The sequence below is a fragment of the Pezoporus wallicus genome, unplaced genomic scaffold, assembly GCF_028554395.1.
Source record: "Pezoporus wallicus isolate ANWC-B61680 ecotype Strahan unplaced genomic scaffold, APGP_CSIRO_Pwel_v1 scaffold_6445, whole genome shotgun sequence".
NCBI lineage: Eukaryota > Metazoa > Chordata > Aves > Psittaciformes > Psittacidae > Pezoporus > Pezoporus wallicus.
Genome location: NW_026641753.1, coordinates 4566607 through 4593947, shown reverse-complemented (window position 1 = coordinate 4593947; position 27341 = coordinate 4566607). Strand labels below are relative to the sequence as shown.

Here is a 27341-nt window from a genome sequence, read left to right as displayed (position 1 = left end):
ATTTTTTTACTAGATTCTGTCTAGAGGCACCTTTGACTCTTGGGATCTTTCTGGAAGAGCACTGAGCACTCCTCCCAGCAGGTATCATTAACAGATAGAAATGTTACAAATATTTTGCTTGTCAAATTTAAATACATGTGTCAGTGCTTATCCAATATTTTGACTATTTCTGGCAGTAACACTTTTCCAATTGCAATATTTAGAGCACAGCTCTAATCATATGTGTACACATATATACACACATATGTTGTATGTATATATATGCACTACAATAAAGCTGTGATTCTCCTTCTTTGAAATACATAGCATATGAACCTAAAATCACAAAAAGAGACAGCAGTAAAAATATTTGAAAGCTTTCCCGTATAGATGACAGATGGATGACAGATGCATAGCAGAGGTATGCAAAGTCGAGCCTTTAACAGTTGAGAAATGCTGTAAATTAGGTTCGTATCTCTAACTGCATTGCAGTCCTCCCCACACTTAAGGGGACTGTCTCTAGTTCCTTTGACACACATCATTTTTGCACATTCCCATTACCTGGGGTGTAGAAGGGCTCTGGGAACCAGCTGTTCAGTGGAACAGCACTGAAATGGGCAGCAGTTTCCAGGCTGCTGGAATAGCTGGTGCAGAACTGAATGGTGTGTCATGAATACAGCACAGAATTGAAGGGAGAAGGTTGGTTTTATAGAAAACCAACACTATGAAACTGTTTTTTTGCCGAAGTCAGAGAATTTCTCTGTTCAAATGACACCATATTTTATCAGAGGTGACTATGGATTTTCTGCCTGTCTCAAACAGCCTTCCAATGGCAATGGAAATAACCCTGAAGATCTCTGTATCTCCCTCCCTTAAGTGATGATCACACAGCTCCCTCACTTCACAAGCCTACAGCCAGAATGCACTTACTGTTCCTTGGGAAGCACTCAAACAATACAAACTGTATTTACAGTCACCGAACAGCGAGGGAAATGGAGCACTGTGTAATTGCTCCTAATCTGAAGACGACTTTCCTTTTCCTCCTACAGGTTATGCAGTTTTTGAAAACACCTGTGATCTTTGTAGGCTGGTACGGATCAGAGGTAAAATATTAAAAAAGTATTAAAAAAAAGCATGTAAAACCACTTTTGAACTTAGTGCACGTATCTGATAGCTAAATACAGCTTTCCAACATCTCTGTTTAAACAGTTACTTTCTGATCTTGATCTTCCTAAGTTTTTCTGTACTGAAAAGGAAGACAAAATTAAATTGTGTAATCTACATTTATCTTAAAGCAGGAAAATGGAGACAAAAGCTGTTCTGCATTTTGTTACATTTTTAATTTGGCTCGTGGTAAACAAGTAAGTGATGGGATGTGGTACATACTGCACCTTGCATCGCTGCACTGTCATGTTGGGTTCCGTTGTGTTCTATTTCCATATCTGGGATTCCAGCATCTGAAAGACATGACACTGAAGATTAATGCATTCCCCTTTGCCCTCCTCTCATGCATCTTTAGAAAAATATTTATAGCAAACTAGGGTGATCTCCAAGTTACACAGTCTTGCATAAAACATTTGGTCTTCATAGAATTTTCAGTAGTAAATCGTTCCCAAAATGTGCAAACATTACTGGTCTCACAGTGAATTATTTTTAACGTGCTTCACATTTGTCTGATGATCAGATAATAACCAACACGTGATTTTAATATGTCTGTAAAATTTGCTTGGAGAATGAGGGCATCTGACAGATGAAAAATAAAAGTTAAAATTGAACTGGGGTGACATTAAACTACACTGACTCTCCTAGCAATGTACCTGCAATGTACAGATTTAGAGTATAGCCAGTGCCAGTCAACACGTTTGCGTTTGCACATGTGCGTATCACTTTGTACAGAACAGGACTGTGCAAACTGCATTTAAAAGACTCACCTCAGGATGCTGTAAGCAAGCGTTATCACCCAAAGCAAAACTACGTATGTGATATTATGTGAACTATTTCCAGATTTCTGAGAAGAGCTTTCCAAAATGGATTGTGGCTTTTTTTCCAAATTGAGAAAGAGTCTCATGATGATACGCACTTTTGGACTATTTAATTTCATACTGGTAATACCTCTATACGCACCATCTTCCAGGCTGGGGGTGGGGGCTCAAACACCCTAGGGTGTTATGGTAACAGATGCCATTATCCACCTTGTGCCAGCAACGATTAGCATGAAGGGTATGTGATTTGAATCCATGACACCTCAAATCCTGGAGAAACTTCTGCTTCCCGTATCATATGGCCCTTAGAATTATAGCAAGAAAAATCCCACACCTGAAAGGGAGCTGCCTGAAATTTTTCTGTGTAGAAGCCTGTTCTGGACTTTCTCCAGTAGAGGATAACTGTACTATTGCTTTCTCAGATCCCCGCAGTTGGAATGTCAATACTCATCACAAAGATGATATTTTGCTGGTCACCCTACAGCCTCACTGGACTCTATGCCAAAGCAGGGCAACCCATTAAAAGCATAGTCCATGCACAGAAGAGTAATATGAGTTTATAATTTAGTAATATGTAATGTGTAAACGAAATATATGTGATGTATGCGCATACAGCCTACAAATACATATGACCAAATAAATAATATTTTGATGTATATGATTTTTTCTTATAAAATTGACTGCTATTAGATAGGTCTTTCCTTATCCAGATTCCTGTTTGTTTTGAAGGGAAGTTCAGGGCACTGATCTATTAATCCAAAAAGGTTCTTTCTTTTCAAACGTTTTAGAGTACATGTTGTATATACAAAAATTTACAAAGTCATCTGTAACTAGTAACAGCATCTGTTAAATGAGACAGACTGTCAGACTTAAATTAAAAATATTCAGAATAGCCCTTCACATTTTGTTGTCATAAAATTGTACCTGCAATTAAATTGTGGATTAAGATGCTAATGAGCTACCTGATTTGCATGTGCAATCAGATTAGCATGTAAATATCAGCTTCTTGCAGGCACTAACATATATATGACTACCTGAGTGTGCCTGCAAATCAAACCACTAGCAGCCAGGCCCACAATAGCAGATGTAAAGATCTGTTAATCACATTGCTGGCATGTTGGTACCCCTTAATTTGTGGCTCCCAGAACTGTTGAGTACTCCTAACTGTTGTGCAAGCAGAAGGTGCTTACCAGCAATGGCAGAGTCTGGGTGAATGACCTTACAGAACATCAGGATTTAGGTTTGTTTTTTTCTGACATTCATCTTGTGGTGATGGCTGTGTCTGTGGGATGCAACCTGGGCATTTTCCTGACCCAGGGGAGGCAGTGGAAAAGGTTTCTGCTGGCTCTGTCCATCCATTCTCCCTTGGGTCAATGTCCCTGACCACGGTGCAACAGCAAGCTGTACATCCATGCTGGAATCACCACTGCTTCCCCTCTGTACATCAGAAAAGCCAGCCAGTTCCTGGTTATAGTGATATGCTGGACTATAAAACCCAGCAGATGAGAATGCCTCTGAAAGCTGCTGCTCTTGTACTTAAAGAGTTTATATCTCTTAGGTGCTCTAGATAAATCACAACTTGCAGTCCATTGTGGAGTGTTGTGATGGCAGTTCATGTAAACAGGCTGGCTGTAACTTTAAAAAACAGTCTGGGTAGCCCTCACAACTGAGAACTCAAGACAAGTTAAACTCATTATTTTTACTCAGCAGTTCAGGCAGATTTTGCAGTCTGCTTATGTTACCAAGGCTCAGTTACTGGCAGTGCCCACAGTAGGCGGCACAAAGATAACGTAAAGACTACACCAGATACAAATTGAACGTAACCCTGATTCATGAGCCTCTGCAGAGGCTTCCACGTAGGGATGCACAGCCTAAACCTTAGCTACAGAACCTGAAATTAACTAACACTCAACTATGTTCATCTTAAATATTCAAGCCAAAGCTCTAAACTTTGGCCAGAACCATCTTAAGCAAGGGAGGCAATTCCTCCCACTACCCAAAACATGATCACTGTTTAGGAGATGAACTGATTTGGTTTTGTTTCACAAGAGTATTTGGGAAGTATTCAAAACCTAGTCAGCTCTGAAAGCTGATACATATTTAACAAACTTAATAGGTCCTGAGGCTGAGCAAAGTTCAGCCAAATGGCTTTTAAAATGAAGCTCAGCAGTTCTAAAAATGAATCTGCTGGGAGAGAAGAGTTCAGAGAACCTTATAGGAACCAAATTTCACATTGTCTTAGCTGGCACTGTAACAGATTTCTCTGGTAATGTATTCAGCATTTCTTGTCAGGTCTGTGTAAACTGCTCTGTCTGTTTCTCTAGTTACAGACTTACTTATTTTTTTAATTCATGACCCGGAGCACATGGCCTGAAATAGATTTTTCATTATTTCAGAAAAGGATTGTAGGTTTTTATTCTACAATTTGCTTTGCGCATCATTTTATTTTTTTTTTTCAATTAAACATCATTCTAAGCTAACTGTGAAAGGCCAACTAAGACATTACCATTTAACATCCTGAGACCGTCACCTGATGTGGCCTGTTTAAGTGCCTGTTCCACTTGTTCTCTTCTCTTTGATTCAAATTCCAAGGCTTCCTGCAATTTTCTCTTTGCCTTCTTTTCTTTCTTCAAGCGTTTCTGAATTGTTGCTGAAACGTAAATATATTGTAAGAATGGCTGTTAAAGCACAATTAATACATAATGGAGACAGTAAATGAGTTTATGTTCATGGCCCCAGTTCTAGCTTGGGAAAACCCCAAAATCTGGCATGAATCTGATATTAAAAAACCCCAAACCAAACCAACAAATGCCAACCAACCAAAAACAAAACCACAAAACCCCCAAGCCATATCCTGTAGTGAAACAATCTGAAGGGGCTTCAGATCTGCTTAAAAATCTTAAATCTTGTTGTCACTTTGGAACAGCCTCACAGATTTCAGTCTTCAGACCAGAACCTCAGCATCTTGGAGCCAGGCTGGCAGCTCATGTTTGACTTCACCAATTTGGACTCAATTCCAGGTTGAGCAGATCATTGGCTTAAACTAATTTCCAGGAACAGCAGCAATGTATATCCTCAAAATTAAATAAAATCTCTCACCCTTCATTCTAACCTTTTGCTTTAATGTTGAGATTTATAATGCACCCTCCTCCTCCAGTAGTTTTATTCAGAAAGATAATCCAAGCACACTGGTTATGCCGTCACTGACCACTCCTCATGGATAGAGGAAGTCTTCTGAATGTTCAGAGTTTAAACTAAACTTTTTTTTTGTTTTCTAATATTAAATGGAAAATAAATGTACTTCTGCAGGCAAACTGTCTGTATGCAGTATTGGAGAATCTGAAATGTCAGTACCAATAGGGTACACAGAGACATCTCATGGAATGAGGTCCTTTTTTTTGGTGAAAATGGAGGAGGAGTTGGGTTAATTTTGAAAGAAAATAACTGAAATACCAAGAACCACTGCCCAAGATGGAAGTCAGGTGTAAGGCTATTGCGAAGCTGACGGTATATAACTCAGATAAAAGATCAAATGTGTAGAGAAGGGGTATGTACTGAGTAACATAAGTACTTAAGCACTTCACTAGTACTAGGAGGAAAAAAGATGGAAAGCCAAAGGAGATGAACAAAAAAAGCATTGGGTTTTTGGTCCTAATGTTGAGAATCTCAGAGAGAAATTAAGAGGGAACTTCCCAGGTAGACGGCAGACCGAAAACAAGCCTGTAACATTGGTAAGTAAATGAAGTGTTATTATCTTCATCAGCAATTTCTCATTTTAAATAAAGCACTCCATAAACCCCTGAATAGTAGCTGGCTGTTTGGACTTAACACAGGTGCCGATGCAGTAACTCCTGTACAGCAGTAGACCACAATGCACTTTGCAGTCGTATCTTCTCTCTTTTACAGATGGAAAGCAGAAACAGTATCTTGACAAAACTCAGACACAGGCCGTTGGTTCACCTATATAAGAACTGGCAGGAAACAGAAGTATTCCTGACTAATCTCAGTTTTAAACCCAACTATAAATACAGTTAAAACTATAACTAGAAAATCGCATAGTATTAATTGTAGGCATGTGATCAATATCTTCATCGTGAACTGCTGACATTGGCTATTGTATTGCCTCATCTATATAAATTTGAGCAATAAAATGCACCTTTTAAGCTTTTACCTTTTCAAACCCTGAATCTTAATCCTGTATTTAAACTTATTTCTCATCAGCAACAGGTCACCATTACTTGGGCCAGAACCGCATCTCAAATATATACCTCTGCCAACCACAACCTTTCCTGTGCTCCTTCCTGTCCTTATTACCCCTATTAAACTATCTTTAATGGGCTCTTACACTTGTTTTTTCACCAGTGCTGCAAGAACACTATCCTCTGTCTCTTCGTTGTATGACCTCTCTTTCCTGGTTTAAACTGCTTGGTAGAATCTCCACAGGCCCATCTCCACACTTCTGCTGGAGCCAGGAAATACTCCCCTCCTGGATACAGCTTTTGTTTCAGGAAACCTGCAATCAGCTGACACACCTGGTTGGCATAAGGAAGATTAGCTGGACCAGAGGCTGATGCCCATGTACCATCTCGGAACCATCTGGAGAACAATGTTAGCAAGCCCTGGAAGGGGTCAAAGACAACTCCCATAGCACACCCCAGCTCATATAAATGTGCTACCTTCCTACAACCCATCTCAGCTCATGCAGAGGGTTGGAGAATGCCTCTGCATTGTGCTGCTTTGATTCACATGCATTGTCAAATCCTCACAGCCATACTTAATCCCATGGATTCATTATGGAATCAAACAAATGGAGAAACGATGGCACTAGAAAAGGTAACTAAAATTAACAGACCAGAAAGAATCTAAGCTTAAATATAAATGGTCTTTTAAAACTACCACCCATTTGAGTCAAGTTTGCTAGTGCACACACTGTGGCAAACACTGCTCACAAGTATCGTTAAAATGAAAGTTGAATTTATACAAGCAGTATTTTGCAACCCCTTTTATTGATATGCTTCTCCTGTATATTAGATATCTGAGAATTTCAAACCACAAAACATCATTAGAAAATTGACTTAAACATCTGTAAAAATTCTGGGGAAATCCACAGTATTTACATAAATTTTGGTGACTTCTGTGATTTTTTTATTCATCTGAATTCTTATTGACTTGTAAAAATCCTTCTCAATTTGGGAATGCTCCAGTTGGGGGGAGAGGGAGGGAGGGTGGAGAAAAAGTCAAAAAAAAAGGGATACCATTACATGGGAAATCTCTGGGAGACTTAATAAATGATGAATTTCAAAATGTGATCTGTACAACATAACTCTGGAAAATTGAGCATCTTGCATGTAGCCTATCTTTGACTTTCCATAGTAATACAGAAGTGCATGTGGTGATGACCTGAAAAACAAACAGTGCTAAGGATATCGATTATTGGTGAAATCGTCTTTTGAGCCAGAAGCCAACAGAGTCTGTGAATAGCTTATGGCTTTTGTTGATTTAAATGTGACTCAGGAGGTGCACAGTGTGCTTTCTGCCTACAGGGAGGTGAGTTTTGTTTTAAAGAAATACAGCAGTCTCATCCACACTCAGTTGGGGTGACGCAACATTTCTGTACACCCACTTCCAATTTAGCAACTTCAGTAGTATTTACTGACCCTTCACAACTTGACCCAGAAGTGCCCTTCTTTGTGGCCTCTTACCAAGCCGTGGCACTGCAGACAGCTCTACTCTCCATGTTTAATTCCAATTCAAACCGCACAAGAAGGTAGTACTTGCACCTACCTTTCTGGTCTTACCTAGTTCTGTCTTTCTGATTTCATGGGTGTAATCTAGAAGTAGCTTTTAGCACATGAAGAACTCTTCCTCTCTTTCAGATGCAGATTTGAATTTTAAAAAGAACACTCTCTTTGTTGCAATATCACAGCGAAAGATTCAGATTTACCAATTTAATTGCCTGTTATTATCAAAACCTTCTAAACAGTCATGGTTTTGTTTTAGAAGTCCCCATAGGGAGAGTGCTATTGTACCATACTTTCCTAATGGAAAAAAAAAGTACCCAGGGCTACTTGCTTCAGCTCTTGCACTTGGGCAGGCAATTTCTTGCAGTTCTATTTTGTTGCACTAAAGTTATCCATAGGACAAACTAGCTGACTAGCAGCTAAACTGCAGGAATGGGGGCTAGGTAAGTAGTAAGGTAATGAAAAAAAAAATCACCTACATACCCAAATTGCAGACATAACTCTCTTTCTCACAGTAAGACTGATTTTCAGTGCTTGGAGGATAATAGCAGAAAACAAAAGAAATTAAAGCTGTCAGATGAAGAAATCGGGCTGGGAATACATAGGCAGAGGGGTAATAATGCATCTGAAAGCCACGAAGCCGAATCAGCTTTCCTGAACAGAACCTGCCAAAACTCTCTGTGGCCAGTTGCCCTCCAGGAAATAATCCTTCAGCCGCTACTCCGTCTGCTTACAGAAAAGTGTGCTTCATTCTGTTTTTATTAAATTTAAATCTTTCATTAGCAGTGCTAGTCCACTGCTGCCTTACACTGAAGTATGAATGTCAGTTAACTCCGAGTCCTCATAGCTCCAGCTGGAAATGCCAAAGGGTTATACATTTAATAGATATCTAAACTCAATTTTTCATTCACTCACCTCTGCTTTGCAGCTCAGCTGTGAGTTGCCTTTCCAAGCTCTCTCTTAATTCTCTCTCTCTACAAAGCTCCATCTTTAACTCTTTCTTTTCCTGCTGTATCTGCTTTTCCTGGACTCTTGCATTGTCCACAGCCACTTTCAGTAGGCCCTAAAACACACACAAATGTAAGACCTGAAAACACCTGACAACATTTATCCATTTGTTTCTTTTACACCCTCTAGGAAAACAGAAAAATTTAATGCAGAAACCTGTAGACCCGGAACCCAACTGGGCATTTGAAGTAGCTAAATATTATAAATGAGCAATTTTGTGGTGTGGAATCATTCAGTATAGCTTTTGCTAAGTCATCCTACCAATGTGGTTTATTACAAACTTAGTGCCGTATCATTGCTGACCTCAGTCAACTGCAAGGAGAAGCAAAGGAGGAATAATGAGACTGGTGCATTTTAATATGACCATTATTACCAACTATTAAGTCAAAAAGAAAATGTATGAAACCCTTTCACGATCAATAATGCCAGATAGTAGAAACCTACGCATTACATTAAACAGAAGAAATTGCAGATACAAAATAAGTTTCTGAAACTTTAAAAAAGAGACTAAAACCGAAACACATTTTATCTATCATGACATAGCCTAGCCCTGTAGAGAATAATTTACCTGAATGTTGGTTAATAGTGTTTCTACTGATGAAAGACCATCAGCAAAAAGAAATGGCGCCGGAAATCCAGGAGGCAAGGCTTGTCCAGCCAGTTGGACTTTATCTAAGGTTGGTTTCATTATTGGAATGGCAATTTGGACCTCTTCTGTAAAGACAGGTTTAAAAGCAACATCAGAAAGCATTAGAAATATAGGTAAATGTAACTTCTAAAAACTAGCATTCCATTTACCTGGAAGTCAAAATACAAACGCATTAGTACAACTGACACTGTTTCCATTCTTGGGCAGCTGTGCTTGTTGCTAAAGTAAGATTGCAAAATAGTACAGAACAATAATAACTGTAGTGACGGGTACAACACAGCTGTAATAGTCTACTATATCTCAAATTCTACAAATTATACTACAGGATTACAACAGTGTTACACAGTTCATTAAGCCTGAATGACCTTTCTTCATTCTGTCATGTTTGCCATTCTGTGATGCGCATTTTTTTGTTGCTATAACCTTGACAAAATTCTAATCAAGAAGTGCATCACATCTCTTTATTCCTTTAATGTTGTCCTTCCCATAGGCAGCAGTCAGTAATCACCACTGAGTCATTTCCTCCTGCTTAGCTAGCACCAGCTTCACGTTGTCAGTGAAGCGTCAGTGCAGGTTCTCTTAACAAGTAGGGTGCTGCTGTCAGCCTCTCCCGTCACATGCAGTAGCCAGGGTGCTTTGCTGAGTTTCTGTAGCAGAGGTATTGAGAGAGCTGGGTGGGGTGGGGAGGCCACAAAGCAGCCAGGAAGGAGAGGGCAACCAGCACAGGGCCTTGTTCCTGCGGCTTGCTGCACGGACCTAGATTCATGCGTTTCTTCCAAACTGCAGAATGGGGACCTGCTGGCTTCCCCTTTACTTGCAGTTTCAAACCAATCATGTTGCTATAGAGCAAGCCGTGCACACACAGTACAAGTATGTATTCATAATGAAGCAGCAGTATTAGTAAATATTTTTCAAAAAATCCTTTAAATTTTGTAAGGAATCAGTACTATCACCAAGGAAGTCATATTTCTGAACAGGATAGTTTTAATTATTTTAGGACAGTAAAGAATCTCCTCCTCTCAGATCCCTAATGAGCGTGTTTTCCCCATGTATTCATTTAAAGCTGAAAACCACAAAACTAAAATCTAACAGCCTTTAAAGCCAAACTCTACATTTCTTTTACTGTGAAATGTAAAAAAAATATTCCTGTGTAATATTCCAGGGAAATCCAGTCTCTCTCTGTTATGTTCGTGCACCTGCAGAAATCATGAGGAATATTTTCTTGGCAACTGCTTTTTAGTAAAGCCTGCAACCAATGTATTGGCTGCAAGTTCATGACTCATGGGTTTTTTCAGGAAAACTGCACAGCCAGTCCTGATGATCGTTTCATTTGTCAAATGTCTTGGTCACATTAAAGGCAGGATTTACAATTAGACCACAGCGTATTGAAAAGGCCCCCTCCCTTGCCTAAAAAACCCAAGAGTCTGACAGTGAACGGCACTGCCGTGTCCCCCCAACAATGCTTCACAAACTCCAGGAGCAGCACTTTCTGCTGTGTTTCTAAAGCATTACCTACTGACAAGGAACTAGGAGCATTCACAGGTTCAAGTATTCTTTGAAATCACCGCTTAGGGAGTATTTTGTTTTCACTATGCGAGTTCATTAAATGGAGCATCTTCATCATGATTCTTCAGGACTAATAACAACAAAAGCCAGTAACCTCTACACGTCTTTGTAGCTCTCGTTTTAGAGCTGTGTTCATGTAATTTAAATGATCCATTTAAAAGAAACAAGCTCTGGTCACATATTCAGACCACAGAGTTCATGCTGATTCAGACACACCATTTCTCTTGTATTAGTGGCAGAGTTTTTAAAATAAGCTGGTAAGCTGTTGCATATGATGTTACACAGAAATAATATTTAAGCCATGGAGTCACAAAGGACTAAACTGAAGTGGCATTTGAAAAAGAAAGAAATACATAAAATATGCATAACAAAACTACAGCTGCTTTGAAATCTCCAGAAATCTCTACTATTTGGAGATGAAAGTAATAACATTAAATTGGCCGAAAGGAAAATTACTATTGACTGTGAAGACAGGTTGCATGGTCTATGGTTTGTAATGTTACTGTACAGCAGATTGAAGTTTCAAAATAGTATTACTCTTCTTTAAAGAGATAGACACAGCTAAATTAGGTGCTGCTTGCTGCAGTGAGGATCAAATGCAAAAAGAATCATATTTCATCACACCTAGTCAACACCAGGAAAATAAATAGAAATATAAGAGGTATGCAGGCAATGATTCATTTTGATAATCTGGCCCAAGAGAGACACATAGAGACAGCACACAGATCTAAGCTTCCACCAAAAGACAAATAGGACACAGAGGGTGGGAATTGGGATGACAGTGTAGCAGAGGTCACATCGATTTTCAGCAGCAGTTTTCACACAGATGAGATAACCCTGGACTCTATTTGGCCCATTGTTCATATCCTACCTGTCCCAGAAGCAATAAATTACCAAGTCCCAGAAAAAGGGCAGTAAAGAAGAAGGATTCTACTTATGACTTCTTATGATTAAGTTTTTGTGCTAACCAAACATGCTTTGCAGACCAAGGTCACATTGCATGTTAAAGTCTGTAATAGCTGAAAACTAGAGGAAGCATATTATGTTTTAGCGTATATGGGTGGAAACTGTCAAACCATTCATCATCTTTTTTTTTCTTCTGATTGAAATTGCACTCTGCAAAGATGAATGATAAATGCATTAGAAATCTATTTCAATCTTGTAATAGGTCTTCACATCTGAATGGTGTCTACATCTTGCCTGTATCCTGAATAAAGTGCACAGTTAGGCAGAAATTTATTAGCTAGACTTGAGAAATCATAATTGGCAAAGCAATTAAAAGTGGCTTGTGTTGGAAGCATTTTTTGCCGATTGTCTCAAATGCATCTCTTTAATAGGAAAAAAGATGTTGATTTAAGCATTTTCATTTTAAAGAACACTAAAAATATCAATGCTAAAAACTGCACTCACACATATAGTACAACAGAATAAGCAAGAAATAAAGCTAGAACAACTGCAGTGCAACCAAGGACAAACAACCTTTCTATTTATTGAAGCAAAGTGGGAACTACTTTTATCGAGCTTGTTTGTTAAACCTGCCATGCTTTATAGTAGCATTCAGGAATCCATTTAGAGTGTGGTCTTTTTATTTTAATTTCTAGCTGGCATCCAGATGAATAGACGAAAGCAGGAATTATATTGCAAAGAAATACACAGTAAACACTAACAGTGAACGGAGTATTATCCCAAGAAAGCACATGGAAATCTGCCTGAAAGTTTCCTGTTCTTAATTCCATATACTGGAGTTTTTCATCTTCTGTCTTCTGCCTAAGTTGCAGAAATAGGGATTGGAAAATGAAGCATCCACCTACGGACTAAGCACAGCACTGTGAGCACAAGTTATGTGAATTGCTCCCTGCATAACAGTGCATGGCCCAAACCAACAGGCAGTGGTAGCTGCCAGCTGGTTTATTTGCTTTCAGATGGCATGTTTTTGAACCCATCATTCACATACCTGATACACTTGACACATCACTTCCAAACAAGGTAGAAATATTAAAGCTACAATTTACATCCTGCATAACACCAGTTAGACCACAAAGTTACTTATTCACGTGTACTTCAAAACCTCTATCGACCTGGACCTGTATAAGCATTATTCACCACAAATTCCTTTTCCCTGCCTGTGGCATACAAGTTAGAAACCTAAAGGACTACAATGGCTTATCAAAATTTTAATTCTTTGAGCTTAACACTGGAGTGATGTGGATTACATTTATGGTCCATAGTTACAGAGAACAGCCTAGATACTCTAATGGACCTTTTTGACTTACAGAGGATCTGCAGCATCAGCTGGGTTGTATGTGCTACACATCTCTGAAAATAAGATATGTTTTCATTTCAAATAGCATTATTTGCCCAAAGATCTTACAGAATCACCCAAACCAATATATCTTTATAGTGGCAAGACATCCCTTGACTTCCAGTTGCATATCTACTCCACAACGACGGTGACAGGCAGCGGTGTCCAAACACAGGTACTTTGACAGAATCAGGGCTCAAATTCTAACTTTTAACTGCAAAAAGCAGTTTTCCAAAAATGTGAGATGACTTCCCTTGAGTTTAAACCTTGACAGCTTCTGTGATGTTTAACTAGAAACTAGTAGAAGTTTTTTCTTTTACAGAAAGGTACAAGTATGAAACCCCTGTAATCTGAAGCATTGTTTATTTCAAACATTTTCTATCTCTAAGTCTGGAAGGACAGGGTTATCTGTCTTCAGTGTCTTAATAACTGAAAATCCTCCATAAACCCCTGCCTGCCTTTTTCTCCCTCACTTACTGTTTCTCTGCCAGGAGCTGAGCACTCCTGTTCATCAGTGAGAGAAGAGACACCTCCTCCTAACCTGGCACCAATCAGACTCTAAAATTTACTGCTTTAACCTTGTGATTCAGGTGCTGAATTTAAAGTCAGTGCTGTTTTTCTTAATTACAGTCCCTGAATGAGAAGGGTCAATGAATGCAATTGGGGAGTAGCTGATTAATCCAGTGCACTAGCTTTAAATCAGACTTTATTTCATTTTCAAGTGATTGATACAACTTGATAGCACACAAGCCGTCTTCATGACTGAGCTTTGCCAATAAAAACCCCTTCACTTTAAAAATAGTATCTAATCATTATATACTACATACGCATTTCCAGGCTGCCTTAAAAACTTTTGGAAACCGTTGTAAAACAGTAAGAGTCCAGATCATTGATAGAGATGATCAGAACAGAACTGACCCCAGTACTGAGCCCTAGGCAACACCACTTTTGACCAGCTGTGAACTGGATTTAACTCCATTCACCATGCTGTGTGTTAGGCCTTCCAGCCACTTTTTTACCCAGCGAGCAGTACACCCATCCAATCCATGAGCAGACAGTTTCTCCAGGGGAACACTGTGCAAAATGGTGTCAAAGGCTTTACTACAGTCTAGGTAGACAGCATACACAGTCTTTCCTTCATCCACTAAGTGGGTCACCTTGTCATAGAAGGAAATTGGGTCAGTCAAGCAGGACCTGCTTTTAATAAACCCATGCTGACTGGGCCTGTTCTCCTGGTTGTCCTGCTTGTGCCAAGTGATGGCACTCAGGATGATCTGCTCCACAACCTTTGCTGGCACTGAGGTCAGACTGACAGGCCTGCAGTTGCCCAGATTCTCCTTCTAGGCCTTCCTGTAGATGGACATCACACTTGCTAGCTTTCAGTCCACTGGGAACTCCCTGGTTAACCAGGACTGCTGATGAATGATGGAAGGTGGTTTGGTGAGCATTTCCATCAGCTCCCTCAATACCCTTGGGTGGACCCATCCAGCCCCACAGACTTGTGTGTGTCCAGGTGGTATAGCAGGTTGCTGACCATTTCCTCGTGGATTATGGGGGCCTCATTCTGCACCCCATCTCTGTCTTCCAGCTCAGGAGACTGGGTACCCTGAGAAAAACTGGTCTAACTATAGAAGACTATGAAGGCAGAGAAGGCATTAAGTACCTCAGCCTTTTCCTCATCCTTTGTCACTATGTATTCCCCCCACCTCAAGTGAAGGATGGAGAGTCTCCTTAGCCCTCCTTTTGCTGCTAATGCATTTATAGAAACATTTTTTATTGACTTTTAATGCCTGTTACATTAAGAGCAATGTGCTAGCTTAGGAAAAACTGAGGATTTGGAGCAGTAAAAAAAGAGAAAGAAAACTCTGCAAGCAATGCATTCACCAACCTTTCCACAGACCTGTTCTTAGGAATGATGAGGGTGTGTTTTCCTGAAGGATGTCATAAAGCAGGCACTTAGTGCTTGAATAGGAGAAGGAGGCAAAAAGCAGGGAAATGAAAATTTCACTAGAAAAGGCTGAAATTACAGTTTACAAATTGTCTTTATCTGTGCACTCTTTATCAAGAGATGTGTAATTATACAGCTTTGACATTTTCATCAATGTACTCTCATTAATAACACAGAAATTATACCTATTTATAACTTCAACATATTTACAATATAGTCAGATGTTCACACGGCACTGACGGTAAAAACACCTGAAAATATTTTATTAATTCAAACCTTAAAAAAAAAGAAGACCTGAGTTAGATCAGACACTGGGTTTGCAATAATGAACACTGAAATGGAGAAGTGCAGCAATTCACAAGCTAGACACCAAAGCTGAAGTGTTTCACTGCAAGTAACTTCAGTCTGAAGTTCAGTATGTACAGATCAACAAATACAACTGACATCACCTGATTAATTCTGTTCATTAAGGAGAACCGTAAGTACAAGGTTACTATTAAGTAAATAAGGACCCTTCAAAATGCTACGTTTTATATGCACAACAATTATTTACAATTTACAGTTTGTGCTGTATTATACCTGCTTTCTCCTATGAGCTGCTTCTCAGGCAGGTTTTGATAATCTGGATTCCCATGCTTTAAGTTGCTTCTTAACCTGCATAGAAGAGCAAGTACTATCGATCTGCATTTTCCATATGCCAATTTAAAGTAACTAGTTACTCTCAGCCAGTAATAGTACCCATGTCATTCCTCACAATGACAAGAAGCATTATTTCGACTGACAATAGAGAAAAGTGAAAATGCCAACCATTCACGAAAAGGCTAGTAGTAGAATTACCGGGGCTTGGAAGAAAGGAGGAAAATGAAACAAAATAAACAAAATCCTCTTCATGGCCATTATCAAGAGGTTGTTATTTTTTCTCAGCTAACTCTCCCACTAACATTCACAAGGGTTTTTTCACGGTGATTTTTAAGCATCGCTGTAGTCTGACTATTCTTCTACTGAGATTTTAAACTGTCAGATGAGGGTGGGTATGAGGAACTTGCCAAGAAAAAAAAAAAAAAAGATTCTTTAATTTTCTTGGCGGATTCAGCTTTTCCCTATTAATGTTGAGATTATTTCTTCAACTATTTTGTTGCAAATATTTATGACTCCATATGGAACAACAGATGTTGAAGGGAAGGGATAGCAGAAAAGACTTCATTTTCAGCAATTACCCTGATACTTGTTGTCATACTGTAGGTGTTCTTAGTGCATCTATTTTACATACCACCCTGTCCTTTCACACACTGCAAAAATGTCAGTTTGGATAATTAATGTAATAACTTCAGTCCAGATCATTTCCACAATATTAATTTAAGGGAAAAAAAAATAAACAAGAGGAGGAAGGAACCAGGAAAGAAGGGGGAAGACAGGAATTTCTTTTCCAGTCCTTCTGGAATATCTAATCAGGAATCAGTTTCTTGCAAAGCTGCACTGGGTCCTTAATAACAAATCTTTCCCTTTTTTCCTTTGAGACAGACTGCAGTGACTGCCATCAAGACGAGAAATCATACAAGAAACAGCAACACAAAGCTATCCAAGAACCAGCACTATAATTGCGTAAGAAAGGTGAAGAAACATGGGCTGGGTGTGGCGAGGATAAATAGGAACAGGTTGATGGTGTTCAAGCTGAAAAAATGTCTGTTAACTGAACTGTCACCTTACCAGCACAGGCAGCCAGAGCTGGCTGGAGAGCATCAGTCCCAACATGCAGACAATTAGGTCCACGCACCAGCAGAGCTGCTCCTGTCCTCCTCTCTGCCATGTCCTCAGGCAGCATGTGCAAGCCAGCTCCTGGCCAAACGTGACCACTGTTGGTGAGCATCATGGTCAGACTCATGAACTGTACTTTAGCCTGTATCCAACCACTGTGCACGGGGACTTGGGAAGAAGGGAGAGGGAGAAAGGGAGCAGCTGAGTCCCAGCACCACACTAACTGCAGCTCCGTGGCTTCTGGGCAGAAGGTGGCTCCCAGATGGTGTAACTTGGATGATGGGCAGCAGAAGCTGGCAGTTGCCTGCCAAAGCCCCTACACAGGCCTGCTGCAGGGACAGGTGCACTGTGGTGGGCAAACGGGTACCTCTGGAAAAGCAGGACCCAAGAAACGTGAAGCAAAACCCTGTACCCAAAAGAAGGCCTTCTGTAGCTCAACAGTTAGGCAATCTCCTTCATGTCCCACTTGTAATAAAACTATACGGTGTGCTTTTAAATAATTTTCATCATCTGCTCCCTTTACTGCAGAATTGGGCAGTATAACCAATACTATGAAGAAGATCTCATTAGAAAGATTCCATTTTTTCCTATTCATAAAACTCACAAAACTACATAAGTGCTTCCAGATAGCTGCGATTGGTGGGACCAAATTTTCACCAGTATGGCACACATGCTTGCGTTTCCATTTTGCACCTGAAAAACTCTACCTGCCAGCCAAAGATGCAGATATGCCATCACTGGGAAAGGCTTTTCTGAAGTTGTCTTCCTGGTCCAGGGAGCTATTCAGTTGTCACCTGTGCATAGGCTAGGTGCAAAGTCTGTGCTCCTAACCTCAGGCAAAACCTGGCTGGAATCAAGACACTCACTGCCTTCTGGGGTCCAGGCACTAAACACGGGGCCACTCTGCCCATAAGCAGCCATACAGGCACACAGCACTGAGCAACAAGGAGCGTTACTGCCTGGCATCAAAGCTTAGTGATCACCAGAAGTGACCAGTAGCCATGGAGCCAGCTATGGGGGTCTGGGTGCCATCAGAATAAGGTAAAGGAATTCTAACCCACAAAGTTAGTAAGTATAAATATTTTTGTAGTGTGTCTGTCTTCTGTAGAACTACATGCAGTTACTACTGTATAGATATTATACTTACGTATTAGATGATCTATGCTAACATGGTAATTATGACACAAAAGATACTTCAACTCTTACTATATTTTAAAATAGCACGAAGTTAGTATCAATATTATTACTGTTGAGTTCATTTTCTTAAAGTATATGTATAACCAGCAGTTAAGTCCTCCAACTATTTGAAGCAGGCAGAGTACTCCATTTCCTGGATATTCCTGGATAATTATTCCTGCTTTATTAAAGTTTATTTTACAACTGTGTAAAATAGGTTATAAAGGACAATTCTGCTATTACGTCCTCCCCTGCTTAGGCTTAATAAATATTATATTCCATACCATCCATTAAAGCCAAGCAGTGGAGAAAATAGAAATGGTAGTAATCTCCTCCACAGATGTAAAATACTTTAATAAAATAAGGGTGTATAACAGTCAGGAACAAATTACTGGGGTCTGCTTTAATAAAATAGTACCCTTAAAGAAGTATTACTCTTAAGGCACTGACATTCCCACTGCAGTGTATCCTTTCAAAGCAGTGTAGCTTGTTAAAATGGCAAGATATCTTTTTGCAATAGAGTGTTTGTGTCCAGGCAGATACAAGGTTTGTATAGAATGTATCCAGGGAGCCATAAAACTGGTGGGAAACATATTTCTCCGTGGTATTTTAGTACTTTGAAAAATTCAATCACTGGGAAAAAATGTTTTGCTGTAAACATCTGAAGAGCATTATAAAAGCAATGGCTTCCCACAGCACCTGCTTAAATAATTTTAAGAGGGAGTATGTCTTTGCTCATCTTCTAGAACTTGTAGAAAGCTTCTCCTATTAATTTCCCTGGTGCTATCAGGCCAGGGCACTCTAAATCAGAAATAATTATGAGTGCAACTGGGGGATGTTCACCAGCAGCATTCTTGCACTGTAGAAATAAGACAACTTTCAAAACTGATCACTAAGAGAAACAGGATTACCTTAAGAGAAAAACAGACCCAGAAAGACAATAATCTTAACAGTATCCTGAATGAATTCTGAATTCTTCAGATGTCAACACAGAAGTACTCTGCTTTATATCCTAGTGTTTGAAATCAGTTCAGTGCCACATTGATTTTATAAACCCTGATTATCAAGAAGCATGAGGAATTCATCCCTTTTCAATTTACCTTCTGTTTTAATTCTACAGGCGGGCAGCAGTTCTGTGCTGTAGCTGTTACCAGTGCGGTTCCTGATACAGCACAACAGTCCTGTTGCAGGCTTCCACAGAAACCTCTAACCGTGCCCCAGCTCCTCCGGCCTTCCCTGTTGCCCACAGCACATCCTGCAGTGCCAGTGCTCATGCAGTGGGCACTGGGCTGTGGCACACCCCTGCTGTGGCTGGCCAGCCTGGCTCTTGTCACAGCCGCCACCAGGGTCCTGCATGAAACAAGACATGCACCCATCTCCCTGGGGCTTCGCCAGCCTGCGGCGCACAGTAGCACTAACAAGTGCTGTTGTTTACATGGTGCTGGTATCTCCTGCAGATATTAAAGGTTACAGAACTGAACTGAGCCTCTCTTGTCTAAGAAACAGAATTTGGCTTATCTCAGTCCTTCTTTTCTCTTCAACTAAGAGGGCAAGTAATAGGCCCTCTGATAGAAATGTCCTAGTGTTTCGATACTACATCTTAGTGACAGAATGATTAGACTCACATATACCAGCAGTACAGCAGCTCTCAGTGTGGAGAGCCGCATGTCCATAGTAATGTAGCACACCTCTTTGCCACCAAATGATTACATGATGCTCTGGGGAAAGACAAGTTTTCCTAGCACACAGCTAATCTATCAAAGGGAAAACCACCTTCTGACCCAAACAGCAGCCTCAATCTGAGTATAAACGTAAGCTAACCACCAAGTAGTCCATGTCCACTACTTTGCAACCGAGTAACTGTTAAGTCTACTGCTGTCACTTATCCTGAGCTCTTTTAAAAGATCAAATACTGAGGGAAGGACAGAAAGGAAAACTTTCTGCAGGCAGCAGCTATTTGACATTAATCTGCTGTACTCTTCCTTCAGTTCAGTCTGAGCTCTCTTTGGCTGCTAGAGCACCAAGAAGCTGCCAAACATAGAGCCTCTCGCAGCCAGCACCTCTTCAATGATCACCTCCTTAGCAGTGACTCCCAATGCACATCTGCGACAAAACATCACCTGTAAGTAAAGTTTTAACTATTTAAACCACAAGAGGTTAATTCCAGGGTCCTGTGTTTTCCTCTAACAGGTTACTAGCAGGGGTACAATTCCCAGTAGCTGGTCAACACTTTTCCTCTACTCTTCTCTCTGCTCAAAACCTCAGGTACCTGTGCCATTCAACCTGGAACAGCAATATGCATAAAGTTATGCTCTGCTATAGAAAGCGGCGTATAGCAAAGTCTGACAGTAAAGCCCTGTTGCTTGGGCTAATTTCATTTATAACAGCCTAGTATCTGCTGAAAACAAAGCACAAAAGCTGGAGAACTGAGCAAGGAAGATTTGAGTATTTTTTTTAGCTCCTTACAGCCATGGGCATGTACAATCCCACTCTTAGTGATCTGCCACTGCAAACCAAGCACTCTAGAACATGCTGAGAAACTTCATGAACCTTCTGCCTCTAAGTAACTATAATTTATGGTAGACTTTATGACAAACAGGAAGTGGCAATGGCTTCATCTTGCTAAATAAAATCTACTAAACAGATTTTTGGATAAATCTCTTGGACTTAATATGCTTCCCAACTGAACCCAAAATACAAACCAAGACAAAGTATTTAGAAACCTAGTACTACAGACCTCTCACACAGACAGATTTCAAACCAGCCTTGGATCTGGTTGGTGGCTGAAGACTCCAGCTTCATAGACCTGCCACTAGATTTGCAGCCAATGACTGGAGTGGCAGTGAAATACCACTGTGAGCTCTGCAGCTGCTTCCCAAGGGAAAAGAGAGAAGAGAAACCAGCATCATCTTAAGCACCCTCTCACTGCAAATACAGAAGCTGGAAAAACAAACCCAAATATACCTTGCCCATATTCAGTAAAGTAGTGAGTAACTGAAAAGTATCAAACAGTTGTCTGTGTATCTTCTTCCAAATGACAGAAATAAGGCTTTGCACTCCATTAATGCATCTGTTCTTCTAGCGAGATTCCCACCAGGTCAGCTAGGAGCATGAACTCACTGGTGTTTGTAAGTCATATTAAAAACTCTATAAAGTACTTCAAAAATGTTTAGCTTTTTATTACTGCTTTTAGCAAGCAAAGCATTTTCCTTTTAAAAGTGGCTTACTCTATTTGTGGGGCACATCATATTTTCACTTTGGTTTATTCTACCTTCTTGCTTTGAAACTGTGTATTACTTGAGAGAGTAGCTGACATACCCATTCATGGTAGTGCACAAAATGAAGCTTAATGAATCCCCAAAGCAATGTACTTCATGTGCTAAAATCAATGTACATTGCCTGCTACAGTATCTCCCTGTGAAATTGAGGCATTTGCTCAGAAATTTCTATCTCAACAAGGTCTTTTCTTTTTTTGTAGCGCTTAACTGCCTTTTGTCTGCTCTTGTCTCCCTCCAGTGTTGCTCAGATGGCAATCTTTTATTCCTTGTGCAAACTCATTTGGAAAATGCTGGATGGGCCACAGCTGTGTACTGCTATGTAAGGTCTAATACATGTCAAGTACTGCTTTATACACGCTGAATAAACACAATGAAACAAAGTTTTAATTGATTATTAAGAAAGCAGGGTTCTAGACAGAAAGTAGTATTTAAAATCAGATTTAATCAACTAGTTTTGTAAAATTCTAAAAGGTATTGATGCTGTACACGCTGCCATTTGAGCTCTGAAGTTTTCACTAAGGTTACCACAACCCAAGGTGAAAAGCTATTTCTGGGAGGTTTATGCAAACATGCAAGTCTGCAGCTGATGAAAACCAAGCAGTGGATCAAAGTATTAATGAAGCATAAACCTTACCTGGAAAGGTACTTTCCCACATATCTGCTAAGAAATGAAATAAAACACACGCTTTTCAAGAGCCAATCTCTGTTCAGGTACTCTGGAACCCTCAAGCTCAGTCACTCTCAAACAGTAAAAAATATGTTCTTGTTTTTTGATGTATAAAGTCTGGATTTATACTCTCTAGTAATAAATACTTACTTAAATCTAGCAGTAAATAATGCCTTAAATACTGACACTGCTTCTGCCAAAGGTATCTAAGTTGGATATTCAGTCTAGAACCATAAAAAGTCTCTTCATATGACTTGCTTAAACCAACACCTGTGAGACGGTGAAATTAAATTTATTTCAAAGTCAGAAATAACACAGAAATTAAGTAACTAGTAATCAAAATAGTTGTAGATCCACAAAAAAGTGCCTCTGGCCCTCCACAGGACACTCCTTGGGGAATCATAGATTTTTTTGAAGGACTATTTCAGAGTCTGGGCAATGATTAATCTGAAATGAAATCCATAGTCTGAATTTCTTTATACCATGAACATTCTCACTGACTGTATTTTGTATTTCTCTGTAGGACCCCAGAAATCTATGTGCAAAAACGCACTGTTAAGAAGCTAATTTTTTCTCCTTTTACTTCAAACAAAAAATGTCAACCATACCCTGAAATTTAGGTTATAAAAATGGGTAATGTCTACTAAGTGGCAGCATGAAGAACCTTCATTAGTTTGAAGTACATGGATTATCAATCAAATGAGAAATAAGCATGGAGCAGATGAAAATGGCAAACTGCTATAATTACAAGTGATGTTTTGTGCATGATCATGTCTTAAGAACTGTTACAGGATGCTGTGAAATAAAAAAATCATCTGTATCCACAGTCCAGAATAATACAGTCCATTACAATGATGTACTTCAGAGCAGAAATGTCATTTGTTATGTTTCATTGTTCCACTTCTATCCACCGAATAGATATTTTGCTTTATTTTTTAAAAAGGATGAATTCACTTTAGAGAAATGACAGCTTATATGAATATTTTAGATTTTCTTGCAAGCAACAGAAAAAAAAACATGGCATAAAACTCAAGCTCCAAGTTCTCCAGAATGCCTACTGAGAATAAATTCTATGTTTATTTGTATTTCATTTTCCTTGAACAACTGCCTTTCCCTTGGGTATTTGTTAAAAGCATAAAAAGAATGAGCCAAATTCACTTCTCAATAACATCCATTCAGCATTGTTGAAGCTTGTAAAATTGCACTAGACTAGCCAAGGGGAAAATTTTCCTCACTATTTAGTAAATATATATAATAAGAAGGTGTATTGTTTAATCTTTAAATTCTCTGTCCTCTCTGCTTATCAAAAAAGAAGAAAGCAGCTGTTTTGTTATAAATCCATGACCTCACACAGGAATAGATACGATGCACATGCTCTGTTCACTCATTCAGGTGGGGGGTTATGTGGGGCAGTCCTACACTATACATTTCCCACTGGACTTGTTGAAGACTCAACAAAGGTTCCATTAACTCCCCTGCACAAAGGATTAGTTACAGTTTTGCATGTACTATTTGCTTAAAAATTCCCATAAATAATCTTATTTGACCTACACTCTAAGAACCACAGATTGAGGAAGTACTGGTTGCAGAATGGCTCAAAGTGAAATCAGCCATGGGGAAGGTCCCACCTCCTGCCCCCAGTATCCACCAGGACAGGCTGGGCTATCCAGGGTTGCTCTCCACCTACCTGTGCAGATGTCTTAGAACTCTCTGGATATTACACAGAATGAAAAATCCAATTCCCAGGATATGAGATCACTTCTCCCACTACAGCAGACCATCACCATGACTTTTCTACAGTTTGATTTTGTCTTTTTCAACAGTTTGCTGGAAAAGTCATTCAACACTAATGCTGCCGCATGCAACGACGACACCTAAATGGAGTGCGTGGTCAAGAGCAGGAGTTGGTGTTTCTTGCCCACTACTCCCTTAAAAATTACAATTTACAGCTTGTTAGTAGAAAAATGATGTCTTTAAGATCTAAGCCAATATTTACAGAAATATCATGGATTGTCTTTATTGCCAGCATAACAAAGCCCCCAAAATATAATAGCAAGTAATGTGACCATTGCCCTTGGCAGCACCATTAAACTGGGCAGTGAACTACTTCAAATAGCTGCGAGTGTTAAACATTAGTTCTGCCTTAAGTAGGTTGATTTTAACAGTCAAATGTGCACTGCAGTCTATCTGAACATTAAAAGCACCTTTCAAACTTAATTTTACAGAAATGTTAACAACCAGAACAAACTACTGAAGGCAAAAAAGAAAAGTAATTATTTCAACAGATGAAAGGAAACAGTAAATTAACACTCTTGTTTTAAAAGGGGGCTCAGTAACTTATTAGGAAATACCATTAACTGAAGGTACTATGGATGTTTCATTTAACATGTTTATGGTCTGGGGTTTCTTTTCTCTTCTGGCCTTTAAAAATGAGGTTTGAGGCAAAAGGAGGTCTGTAAATCTTTAATCGAAATACAACAAGTTCCAGAAATGCTTTATGAAAATCATAGCAACAGAATTGGTTCCTAAATATCTACATTATATCTCATGTACACACACGTATACATGCAGGGAGAAAAAGGAGAAAAAAGACAGAACAAAGCCTTCAACAGCAACAACCTTCATTCATGTCCACAGAGGCCTCTAAAGACTAAAGAAAGGAATAAGACAGAAGTAGAATGACTCAGAGTATTCCTAATCCACCTCCAGTGCCTACGTACATAAAAAATGCCAAAATTAGGGACAGCTTAACTAATCCTATTATTACATTAAAATTTACCTAGGGAGAAATTTGTCATAGCTTAGAAAATGTTAAAACTGCTTCTTATAAAATACAAAACATCCCAATTTTTGTACACTAGCTATTATTCAGTGCAATTTTGAAAACTGAAAAAACCCACTGGCTTGCAAGCAAGATTCTTCCTACCATATGTGTTGCAATACGGAAGCAGACTGTAAACATTTCCAAAGGAATTTCATACATATATACATATACATTTTAAACGTTTACAGCAAAATTTAGGTGATCATTATTTTCTGTGGATATGCATTTTCCACACAGTAAAAAAATGTACTGATATAAATGTGGGGTTTGAAAATAATTTATTCTGCATGATCAGCATAGCTACATATGCTTTTCATTCTGAAATCATTCATTCCAGACTTCAAATGATAAAATGGTAACAATTCTCCTGACTTGTACATGTCCACTTTGAAAATATGGTCAAATGTAAGGTTTATTCAGCAAAGCTGCGCTGCTGATGAAATTGACATTAATTTTGGCTTTTAATTAATAGTTTTTCATAAAGGATATTTTAGTAAAGATACGATACTGTATTGCATACATATCAGTGTGCAAGTGTTTGTGTGTATTTCTATAGACACTGCTGCGCACGCACACACACTCATGTAAGACATACCACCTAAGAGGTAAGGAAATAACTGCATTCAGAATTTAGCCATACTGAAGTAAACTGAGAATCAGAAGGTCACGAAAAATTGCTGATGTAGTCTCAAAAAACACTGGCTTTGACAGTTAAGCCAACTGAAGAAGTTCCCACACCCTACAGCACAGCTCCTCAGCCCCTTCTGTGAAAATCTCCTGGATGCCTATATTTAAACTGCCTCATATAAATTAAGTCTTTTCACTAACACCTCTGGCTGATACAAGCTTGGTATTTTGGGGAGACATTTCCTTGCTTAAGGTATTTTAATGTGGAAACAGACACAATCTGTTTATTCTTACACATAAATCATAGCAGTTAACATCATTTCCCACAAAACTAGGAGTGGGACTTACAGCTCTCCCACCCCCTTTTTCTTCCCTTTTTTTTTGCTAGCTGAACAGAATATATTATTTTGTCCAGCTTAATGAAGAAATTGAGGATAGTGTGGAAAAGTACACAAAGTGCAGCCTTTGATGGAGAGAATAGGTAGGTGACATCTGAAGGGTTCATTCTGGTGACAGCTGGAGAACAGCCTGCCTGGGTGCCAACCAGCAGGGCTGGAAGCAACCATACTGATGTGACTATGGCAGAGACTTCCCAAAGCAGAAAGGCAAGATTGCTGGGAAGCCACTGCATCAGGCTGTCAGGAAAACAGAACGTCATCTGGGAGATGACCAGAATCATGGAACGGTTCAGGCTGGAAGGAACCGCTGGAGGTCATCTCGTCAGGCAGCTCCTGGCTGCCCAAGTCTGCCTGAAAAATCTGATCAAGCGGTAGAGAAGGTAAGGTACACTTCAAACTCAGGACATTTAAAACTGGTTCGAAAGAAGTATGGTATGACTGGAAGAGGGCTGGCATTTAAGCAGATTACTGTCATGAAAGGAAAAGCCTACTCCACAAACGAACTCCCTTTGGTAGCCTCTGTTCATTTGATGGTATTAAGCGGACAAGTCAAGGAATAAACAATAGCTGAAGACAAGCCCTCAAGCCAGGATTATATAGTGGAAACCCTTTGGCCCTTGTACCAGACCCACCCAGAAACTGCCAGAATACACTACCCAAATCAAGCTGCAGCTTGCCACCTCTGCATCAATCACTCACGTGTTGGATCAATCATTATTTGCTATTGAGTTGTGATAAATACCACCATGTTCAAGCCTTCAAACAGTAACTCCTACTTCTTCAAATACATTATGACAGTACTGTTGCTATAAACACATCTGCATCAAATTATTAGGGTAAGAAGTATTTGTGAGCCAGCAGTCTAGAATGGTAAGTTTTAGCTGCACACAGCAAGGTATACACTTATTTAAAAATAAATGTGAAATTCAGTCTTCCACAAAAGCAGCAGTGTCATGAGAAAACCCAGGCTTTAAGTTTTGTAAACGCTGCATTTTCAATATTAGAGTGTCAGTCTTCATTCACTCTCTGATAAGGTTGTCAATCAAACAGCAATCTAGTTTTGTAAGACTTTAACCAAAGATCAAAGCAATGATACTGCTGAGTTCACACTACCTTCCCAGAGATAACTACTTGAACACTTTCATAGCGCTGCATCGATATTAACTTTGCACTATTCCTTCCAAGCAAATAACGCAGTACAAAGTTTGACAGCTATTCTGGCTTCTGCTCTCATCCCTGATCTAAACGGAATCCCAGTCCCCATTCCCTCTACCCCTTTATAACTGCCACTGGGATATTGAAGTTGATGATTGCAGGACTTGCATTGAGTTAAACTTTTGCCAATTAAAAAGGAAATGAAATGTGCTTTCTGTCTCTTTTGGGAAACACACTGAATGCCTTTTACTCAATAACAATAGTTGGGCGATAAAAAGATGAGTGA

General features: G+C 39.5%; 1 protein-coding gene and 1 long non-coding RNA gene across 5 annotated transcripts in view; one reads left to right on the top strand and one right to left on the bottom strand.

Annotated features, from left to right (window-relative positions):
- The window catches only part of DACH2 (dachshund family transcription factor 2), a 283298-nt gene that overhangs the window by 9004 nt on the left and 246953 nt on the right, over positions 1-27341 (bottom strand). Inside the window, exons 8-11 of one of the 4 annotated variants that reach the window (XM_057425136.1) lie at positions 9279-9424; positions 8618-8765; positions 4468-4611; positions 1366-1436 (exon numbers count right to left, since the gene is read on the bottom strand). In XM_057425136.1, coding sequence (XP_057281119.1) covers positions 1366-1436; positions 4468-4611; positions 8618-8765; positions 9279-9424 — 509 coding nt within the window. The remainder of the gene's footprint in view (positions 1-1365; positions 1437-4467; positions 4612-8617; positions 8766-9278; positions 9425-27341) is intronic. The other 3 variants (XM_057425138.1, XM_057425139.1, XM_057425137.1) reach the window with 3 other exon arrangements.
- On the top strand, positions 12-6141 carry LOC130607750 (uncharacterized). Its single transcript, XR_008974325.1, has 2 exons — positions 12-81; positions 5868-6141. It is a non-coding gene; the product is annotated as an uncharacterized LOC130607750 (long non-coding RNA).